Source organism: Pyrgilauda ruficollis, unplaced genomic scaffold (genome assembly GCF_017590135.1).
Source record: "Pyrgilauda ruficollis isolate IOZ18807 unplaced genomic scaffold, ASM1759013v1 scaffold52, whole genome shotgun sequence".
NCBI classification, from domain to species: Eukaryota; Metazoa; Chordata; class Aves; order Passeriformes; family Passeridae; genus Pyrgilauda; species Pyrgilauda ruficollis.
The window spans coordinates 4,569,600-4,579,796 of NW_024526822.1; the positions used below are offsets into that span (position 1 = coordinate 4,569,600).

Below are 10,197 nucleotides of genomic sequence, written 5' to 3' on the forward strand. Positions count from 1 at the left end.
TCAGAAGGGAACAAACAACGTAAGCCTGAAAGAACAAGTCTGCACTGATGGCTTTTCCTCTCTGTGTATCAAGGAGAGAAACAGAGCGTTCAGGAGCCTCCAGGCTGCTCCTCTGCAGCCAAAGGCACGGGGAAGGTGACCCTGTAGCCCACATTCTGCTCAATTCCTTGCACAGATGATGCTTCTCCAGCTCACTGCAATGCAACACTCGCTGTGGTCCTGTCCAGGCCAGCAGAAACTCACCCAGAGACGAAGCAATCTGCTGCCTCTCCACTCCACTGAGGGTTGCCAGGGCCAAGATCCACCCCAAACCCCAAAAAAGCAGCAGCAGGGAAGCTCAGGGCTCGGTTCCCAAGCCAAGTGCCCCTGACTCAGCACCACTGCCTGGAAGCCAGGAGCTGCAGGGAATAATCCCTTTTTCCTGGTGAAGAACCCACCCTGACACTGCCCAGCTCACCTCCCATTACTGAGCACATCCATGTGCATTTCAGCAGCCCCTTATCAGATGGTTTCCAGGATTGTTTTAAACCTTTGCTCGCATTTTCTTTGAATATTTAAATGTTCTTGCTGGCCTGTTTTTCCTTCCCTATGCAGAGCATTGATTTATGTTGCTAGATACCATATCTCCCTGCCTTGCCAAAAGCATGCATTTGGGAATGATTTCAGGGCTGCTGGTCATATTTTTCTCCTTCTTTTTATTCTGCACTTTATTTTTATTAACTTTTTTGTTGGAGGCACCATAAAAATGAAACTGTGGCTTGAAGGAACAACACTCATCAAACCCCCCAAACCAAAGCAAGCTGGAAGGCAGCTGCCATTCCCACCTGGAAGCTGCAGCACAGATTTGAGTTTCCAGTCCTTAAAAGCTGAAAAATCACAGTCCCAGGTCTCAAACACCTTCACCTTTCACTCCGGGGAGGTGGGAAACAAACTGACCTCAGGTTTGCAGCTCTGTGCTGGAAGAGCTCCCCTTTTCTTCCTCACTCCCAAAAACCCCACAGTGCTCCCCAAAAAGATGGGAGACAAATCAAAATGAAGGATTTTCATTCAATCTTTCAGGATCTCAAACACCTTCACCTTTCACTCTGGGGAGGTGGGAAGCAAACTGAGCTCAGGTTTGCAGCTCTGTGCTGTCACAGGAGCTCCCCTTTTTTTCCACAAGGTTTGCAGCTCTGTGCTGGGAGAGCTCCCTTTTTTTCCACACTCCCAAAAACCCCACAGTACTCCCAACAAGATGGGAGACAAACCAAAATGAAGGATTTTGATTCAATGGTTCAGGATCTCAAACACCTTCACCTTTCACTCCGGGGAGGTGTTAAACAAACTAACCTCAGGTTTGCAGCTCTGTGCTGTCACAGGAGCTCCCCTTTTCTTCCTCACTCCCAAAAACCCCACAGTGCTCCCCAGAAAGATGGGACACAAAGCAAAATGAAGGATTTTCACCTTCAGCATCCTGCTAATTGACTCTCCATCCCCATCCCTGCCTGCTGGCTGGAGTGGAGGATGTGTCCATCAAGGTGAAATGCAGGCAGCAGGGCTGGGAGCGTGCAGGGAGTGCTCCACATGAATCAGGGATTCCAGGGACATAAAACACCCAGCCACCCTTCCCAGGCTCCTGCCAGCTCACACCCTCCCTCCCCATATTTCCTGAGCTGCCTCATGCTCCACCAGCAGAGGGGAGAGGTAATTTTACTTCAAGTGTGTCACCTGTGAAAGTTGCACACGGGGACAGGAATGGATTGGTGCTTATCCACAACAAATGGTTAATAAAGGCAGCTGGTGGCTGCAGGGGGAGCAGCCAGGGAAGCAGTTTCCTTTCCAAACAACACAGCCAAGTGTCAGTTCTGGGAGGTGAGCTCCATTACGAGGTTTCTGGATGGATTTCTCTTCCCTAATCCACATGGGCAGCCAGGGGAAGTGATGGTGCCTCTCCCTGAGTGCTTCTCCAAAGGGGCCTGGACTCCTGGGGCTTCCTGCAAATGGGAATTTTGGGGTTTGCACAGCTCTTGTGGCACCCCTGAGCTGGGGACAGGCTGGGCTCTGGCACCCCTTGCTCACTGATGGACGGCAAATATATTTGTGACAGAAATATTCAGTTTTATGTGGAGTTTAGGAGAGAGGAGGACATGGCAGGGGGTGATTTTAGCTCCTCAGTGGCTCTTTGAGGGGTGGCTTTGAATTCACACAGGAAGGGCAACATCAACACCATGAAAACCAACACAGATACAGAAATTCACCATAAACTGCATTTCGTTTACAAGAGGAAGAGACAACATCCCCAAAAGGCAGGGAGGAGCTTCAGCAAGTGTGTCAGCTCACCATAAACTGCATTTCATTTCCAAACTAGAGACAGAACATTCCCAAAGTGCAGGGAGGAGCTCGGCATGTCCACTCACCATAAACTCCATTTCATTGATAAAAGGAAGGAGAGAACATTCCCAAAGTGCAGGGAGGAGCTCAGCAACTGTGTCAACTCATCACAAATTAATTTCATTTACAAGTGATGGAGGGCAAATATATTTGTGACAGAAATATTTAATTTTATGTGGAGTTTAGGAGAGGGGAGGACATGGCAGGGGGTGATTTTGGCTCTTTGAGGGGTGGCTTTGAATTCACACAGGAAGGGCAACATCAACACCATGAAAACCAACACAGATACAGAAATTCACCATAAACTGCATTTCGTTTACAAGAGGAAGAGACAACATCCCCAAAAGGCAGGGAGGAGCTTCAGCAAGTGTGTCAGCTCACCATAAACTGCATTTCATTTCCAAACTAGAGACAGAACATTCCCAAAGTGCAGGGAGGAGCTCGGCATGTCCACTCACCATAAACTCCATTTCATTGATAAAAGGAAGGAGAGAACATTCCCAAAGTGCAGGGAGGAGCTCAGCAACTGTGTCAACTCATCACAAATTAATTTCATTTACAAGAGGAAGAGACAACATGCCCAAAATGCATGGAGGGACTTCAGCAACACTGTCAACTCACCATAAACTAATTTAATTTACAAAAGGAAAGCGAGAACATTTCCAAAATGCAGGGAGAAGCTTCAGCAAGTCTGTCAGCTCACCATAAACTGATTTCATTGACAAGAGGAAGGAGAGAACATTCCCAAAATGCAGTGAGGAGCTCAGTGTGTAAACTCACCATAAACTGCATTTCATTTGCAAAAGGAGGGAGACAAGATTCCCAAAAGGCAGGGAGGAGCTCAGCAAGTGTGTCAGCTCAGCACAAACTGCATTTCATTTCCAAACTGAAGAACATTCCCAAAGTGCAGGGAGGACCTCAGCGTCTCCACTCACCATAAACTCCATTTACAAAAGGAGGGAGGGAACATTCCCAAAACACAAGGAGGAGCTCAGCAAGTGTGTCAGCTCACCACAAACTGCATTTCACTTACAAACTAGAGACAGAACATTCCCAAAGTGCAGGGAGGAGCTTGGTGTCTCCACTGACCGTGCAGGAGAACCTTTCACTCAGTGTCAGCCCCACCTGCACAGGGACACCCCACCAGGCAGGGAGGGTTCCAAGAATCCCTCCAGAGCATCACTGGAAAAGCATTTTAATTTTATATTGAGTCATTCCCCCACTATTTTTTTTAAGCTGTAGAATCTCAGAGTTCTCCACAGCTTTTTCTCTCTGATCTCCTCATCAGAGGAAGTACAATTGTAAGGGCTGGTGGAGAGACAGTGAATATGGATTAAAAAATACCAGAGTCGTCTTCTAATGGTCAAGTTCTGCTAATACACCAAGTTTTTCTTCTTCTAATGGTCAAGTTCTGCTAATACACCAAGTTTTTCTTCTTCTAATGGTCAAGTTCTGCTAATACACCAAGTTTTTCTTCTTCTAATGGTCAAGTTCTGCTAATACACCAAGTTTTAGAGGTACAAGCCAGTGTTGTCTCTGTGAACTTGGTGATACTGCCACAGCTTCCAGCATCTGACTGGTAAAATCTACCAAAGCCTTTGCAGATGTTTTAATATTAATTAATATCTCACAATAAATTGTACATCTAGTTTTGCTCTTGTTTGTGTGAACATAGATGTACGTATAAGCATAAAAATATTTACATATTAAATATTATATATTATCTATTTATATATTATATATATAAGTATGTTTTATGTATGATATATATTTATCTATTATATATATATATAATAGATATTTTTATATTATATATTCTATTCTATATTTATTTTACAAATATATATGTATATAGTAAGGTGTTGCCAACCTTACTACACTCAATTATTCTTCCTGGGCTTTATTAATTTCTAATTAGGTTTTTAAGATTCAACTCCACAGCAGGAGTTCCTAATAAGGAAATAAGAAGAATAAACCCAGCCCCAAGCCAGGTGAGCACTCACCAATCCTCAGGGAATGGGGGCTGGCCCAGATCCTCATCAGCCACAGCAGAAGGAGCACCAGAGGCGCCAAGACACGGAGCATCTTCCATAAATCCTCATGGAGCCCTGCGGTGGTCTGGGCATGACATAACTCTGCAGGGAGACACCAGACACGGCCGTGAGCCCCTCTGCTCCCCCCCAGCAGCACCACTCAGCTCTGGAGACAAAAGCTCTGTTTACCCGAGGAGGAGGAAGCTATTTACGGACCATGAATTATTCAAGATTTGGAATCCAACTGGGCAGAGAGCTCCGCGCAAGAAAAAAAAATTTAAAATAAAAAAAAAAAAAGGAAAGGAACATGAGGAAAAGTCCAAATATTTCATCTTGGCATTTTTAGCGTTTCAACAAAAACAAGTGGAAATCAATATTGAGTCACATCTCTGACTTCTAGTTCTCACCCACCCCCCCTTTCTCTCTCCACTCAGAGCAGCCTGCAACTCATTATATAATACTGGCTTCTGATTTTAGGATGGGACAACACATTTTCATAGCAAAACGTGATTTGAGGGAAGGGTTCAGGAGGCACAAGTCACTTGGGCCTCACCAAACTAGAAACCAATTCCTTGCCACAATTCCAGTCACCTCCTTCTCTCCCTTTCAGCAACAAGAGGGTTCAGCACTAGACCAAGAGCATCTTTTTTTTTTTGTCCTCTTTTTTTGTCTCACCACCCAACCACACAGAGTTCCGAGTTCCAGAGTCAGAACACCACCAAAATGAAGGGCAGGAGGTGAAAAATCCACAAACTCATCATCAGCACAGATATTGGCACTGCCTGTCCCACAGCAGGCTCCTGCAGCACAGCTAATCAAATTTGTAACAAATACCATTTTAAACAGCTTCATAAAGGGCAGATTTTACTTCATAGGAAAAAAAAAAACCAAAAAACTGTTGTCTCTGGAGTTGATAAAATTATCTCCACAGGCAGCAATGTCCTTAAATGCTGACTTTGAGTGTTTCATCTGTTACCTTATCTCTCCCTTCTCTCTTCTGCTGGCAAACATTCTCACCCTCTTCCATTTGTCTCCTTCTTGGGCCAAATACCAAGTCCTGACACAGGCAAAGTCTTTAATCTGCCTTTGAAGCTACCAGGAGTTTTGTCTGAGCAAGACGCAGCCTTTTGCTTGCAATTTTCCAATTAATCTATTTTTAGATTACATTTAAGACTTCCTCCAGCTTATCTCAGCGCTCTCCACAGGGACCATCCCCTTTCACAGAGGGGAAATGCAGAGACAGGGCCACAGAAATAAAAATCCAGGGAGTCCTGGGACATTCCACTCCCTGGGGTTTGATCCCTTCCTGGATTATGCTTCCCCACCTCCTGCATCCCAATTCCAGAAAATTGAGGGATCTCATGCTCAGCTGTCAGCCAGACATGGGAAGAACATCCCAATTTTAATGCTCTCAACCCATTTTTAAAAGCTAGAAACTCCCCAAAAACCACCTGGAAAATCGTGAACCACCTCTGTGAAGGGCAAATAGCAATTTTCTCCTATTATTTTTTTTTCCCCTCCCTTTCAGTGGGAGTTGCAGAGTAATTCCTGGGGAAGAGAAGCCCTAAAAGGTTAAACACACGGGAAATTGGTTACTTAGAAGCGCTGGCAGCGGCAGAGACAGATTGCAGAGCAACGTATCATTGGAGCACTTTGAGGCAGCTATTTCCAAACTTCCCAAGATGTTGACAAAACAGCAGCATCGTGTCAGATGCACTCCCAGCCTGGAATGTGGAGCCGGAGCTCGTGGAACACACACAGACATCCCTTCCCCATGGAGACAGCGGGACAACGGGAGGTTTGCCACCCAAAGAGCTCCCTCGTGCTCAGTTCTGGCTCTAAAGCTGCTCCCCAACGGCCACAATCCTGTTTTCCTCCTTTTTATAGGTCATTTTAGGTTCTGCTTCTCGTACTGCTACCCCCAGGGTGCTTTCCATGCGTAGTGGTTTCGGTTCGCCAGTTTGAGATTTTTGAGGAAACCAAATTTGAGATTTTGAGAAAAGCAAAACACCTTGGTGATGAACAGACACCACCCAACTAGAACATCTGGTAGGGAATGTCAGACCAGGAGCAGGGCAGGGAAAAGGGGGTAAAACCCCTCAAATTCCAGCCAAACAGGAGGGAAATGCCTGCTTTCCTTCCTCATCATTCCCTGCCAAAGCTCTGTGGAATCACTTCAAGGAAGGACATGGAGGGGCTGGAGAGCGACCAGGGAAAGAAAAGGAGCTGGAGAAGGGTCTGGAACACCAGGAACAGCTGAGGGAGCTGGGAAGGGACTCAGATGGAGAAAGGAAGGCTCAGGGGGGACTTGTGGCTCTGCACAATTCCTGACAGGAGGGGACAGCCAGGGGGGATTTGGGATATTATCCCAGGGACAGGGACAGGAAGAGAGGGAACGGCCTCAGGCTGGGCCAGGGGAGCTCAGGTTGGAATCAGCAGGAATTTCCCCATGGAAAGGGTGGCCAGGCACTGGAAGGAGCTGCCCAGGGAGGTTTGGAGTGCCCATCCCTGGAGGTGTCCCAGGAACCACTGGAGGTGGCACTGAGTGCTCTGGGCTGGGAACAAGGTGGGGATGGGGCACAGCTTGGCTCTGTGGTCTGGGAGGGCTTTTCCAACCTCAATAATCCTGTGAACCAGCAGGCTGAAAGGAGGGGTTCTCATTTCAGACTCTGAAATGACAAAATGCACCAGGAGCAACCACTCTTGTGGGAAAAGGGAAAAGCTCCCGTGACTCCCTGCTCCGAGGGACAGACCCATGGTTATTCCTCCTGTTTGCAGCCTGCTGGAGAGGCTGAGGAGGAGATTCCCAGGCAAGCAGCAGCTGGCTGTGCATCAGCAGCTCGGAGTTACCAGCCAAGCTGAGCAGTAAATCCAGGGCGCCCGCTGAGCTCTGCTCCGGCAGCGGCGGGGCTGTAATTACCTGGGACATGGAGCACAGGGGGATGCTGCTCCACCTCACCCCTCAGGAGGGCTTGGGCTTGGAGCACGGGCCCAGGGAACAGCTGTCAGCAAGAGAAATGCACCTCGGGGGCTGCCAAACAGCAGAAAACACAGACCCTACAAGCCCTGCTTGAGGAGCAGCTGGCTGCTGGAGGTGATGGCAGAATAGCTGGGGAGGGGAACACAGGGATGACTCCCCACCTGCACAATGCTGGGAGCCCAGATTTAGGATCAGGAGGGAAAGGAAGAGAGGATTTTCCTCCTAGCCCAGCATCAAAGTTAGTCTCAAATGAACAAAGAGGTGTTTCAGTCCTCACAGCCCTCTGCACCTCCCAGTCCCCACTTGCTGCCTCCTCCCTAAATTCAGGCATGAAAGGGTGGTGAGCACAGCTCAAACACCCTCCCTGTACATTAATTTTGCCTTGCTCAGCTTGTCATCCTGCCAAGCTGCCTTCCAGCTGCAAGGTGCATCCGTCTGTCCCTCATTTCCCCAGGAGGTGCTGTGAAACATGAGTTCCACGCAGGTGCACCGGTGAATTGTGGCTACAGCTGGGGCATCCACTCCTGTGCAGCCCCAAATCCCACTCAGAGAGGAGAGGAGGACAACCTTCCTCCATTAAAACCTCACAAAGCCAAGAAAACCCCGAGGAGACAAAGCTCTTTAGCAGCTTGCCTCACTAATTCCTTGTGCATGTGAAGACGACTTATCCCAGACTCATCCTCAGCTGGCTGAAAATAAATCAAACCAACTTCCCCTGCTGAAGTTTCCAGCGAGAACATGTCAGGAGCTGTGCATTCACAGCTTGAGTGGCTCCTCTCTCCTGCTCTGACAGCAGGCTGGGTTGATGGACAGCTGTCTGTGGAGCATTCCCAATCTGCTCCCCCCAAAAAAAAGAGTGGGATGGCTGGGAAAGAGTTCCCTGGGTCCTTCAGGGTGGGAGGTGCCTTGCTGAGAAGCTGCTGCTGCATCACGAGCTGACCCCTGCGTGCAGCACAAATACAGAATTCTTTTCCTGCTAAGCCCCTTTTTTATTTCTTTTTTTTTTCATCTTTCAGCTTTGGAAAGTCAAGAGAATAAAATAAATCAGGGCTATACTGGGGAGTTTTGTGTTCTCTCTGGAGATAAAAGTCTCTAAATACCAAGCAGAATTATGGACGATTTGCCTCCGAGAGGGAGCAAGTTGCTTCTGAAACTACTGATACATTTTTAATGACTGTGAGCTGGTGCTCTTCTTCACTGCTATCACCACAGCCTCCTGCTATTTGGAGATTTCTGCAGAAAAAAAATTCTTAGAGAGTAGAGCAAAAAGCCAAAAGGCAGAACAAAATGTTAAATCACTAGAAGAAAACACCCCAAAACCCCTCTGCTGGAGCTGCCACAGAGATAAAGAAGACATCCCTGAAAAGCAGCCACCTCTCTGCTCGTTCCCTCTGCACAGCCTGACAAGGACACTCAAGGAACCTGCTGTTATTTCATGGAATTATGGAGTGGTTTGGGTTGGAAGGGATCTTAAAGAGCATCTGCCATGGGCTGGGACACCTCCCACCATCCCAGGTTTCTCCAAGCCCTGTCCAACCTGGCTTTGGCTGCTCCTGTTGTTTGGCACACGTGGAATGTGTTATGGAGATTGTTTACCAAGAGTGATCTGTTAATTGGACACCAGTAGTAGTTGTTTTGTTTGATTGACTGATTGATTGATTGATTGATTGACCAATTAGGTCAAAGCTGTATTGTGACTGTTTAGTAAGGTTCACAAGTTTTTCTTTAGTATCTTTTTAATATAGTATTAATATACTATATTATAGCTTAATAAAGCAATTGTTCAACCTTCTAAAATCATGTTATTCCCATTATTTCCACCTAAAAAACATCTTTTACAATAAACTTGTTCCTTCCACATCTGTCCCCAGCAGGAGCCACAGAGGGCTCAGCATCTCCAGCTGCCCTGGAGAGCAGTGCCAGGCCCAGGCTTCCCAAAAATCCCAACGTGTTGCTTTTATCCCCATGCAACCCCACACTGCAAACCCCCCTGCACGCCTTCTCCTGCAAGCTGAGAAACCACAAACACCCTGGAAAAACCTGGCAGCAAATTCCACCTTCTCCAGGCAGATTTTTTCCTGGGTTTTTTTTTTTTTTCACCCAAGCAGGAGTTTGGAGGGGGCTTTGGTGTTGATGGATCTCTCCCTGCCTCACCAGAAGCTTGATGAATGGTGAGAAAACGCAGCTCGAGCAAAGCTGGAGTAATCCTCACAGCTGAGACAACAAATTTAACAGCTGCAGAGCAGCAAGGAATTGGGGGAAAAGCTGTCGGGGAATATCAACAAACAACTTAACAGGGCTTTTTCATCCTTTGGACAGGCAAAGAGAGCTCTTTCCTTGTGTCAAGCTTCTTCTGCAGACAGGCTGGGGTTTAAATGGAACAGGAAAGAAAGGAAAAACCTGGAAAACCTGAAAAACATCTCAACAAGTGGCTGTTGCTGAGCTCCAAAAAGTGTCTCAGGGGGAGGGGAGAGCTCCACTGACAGCCTGCCCCGGGGCCACAAAGATGTAAGTTCAATTAAACTGAAAAACTGCTCCATTTAAAGCCACCACCAATATGTTTCGCTCGGCAAAAAATGCATAATTAGCACGGGTAAATCATTACCACGAGGTATCGTCTCAGTCAAAAAAAACCTCTGTGAGGCTGAGGGAAGGATGGCATCTATAAAGAGAATGAATGGCTGGAATTACAATGCTACGTTTGAAGGGGGAAAAAATACAGATTAATGTTTGGATGGGGTGTAAACCCTTCACGCTGGTGAATTCCCTATTTTTGAGGGCTGGAAGAATCAGCCCTCGGGGCAAGGCTCCTCT

The 10,197-nt window shown here is 47.1% G+C and overlaps 1 protein-coding gene across 1 annotated transcript in view; it reads right to left on the reverse strand.

Annotated features, from left to right (window-relative positions):
- Positions 1–4,455, reverse strand: part of GRIK4 (glutamate ionotropic receptor kainate type subunit 4) — a 123,543-nt gene extending 119,088 nt beyond the window's left edge. The window contains exon 1 of the mRNA XM_041480563.1: positions 4,374–4,455. Within this exon, the coding sequence (XP_041336497.1) occupies positions 4,374–4,455 (82 nt within the window). The remainder of the gene's footprint in view (positions 1–4,373) is intronic.
- Positions 4,456–10,197: the final 5,742 nt, after the last annotated feature.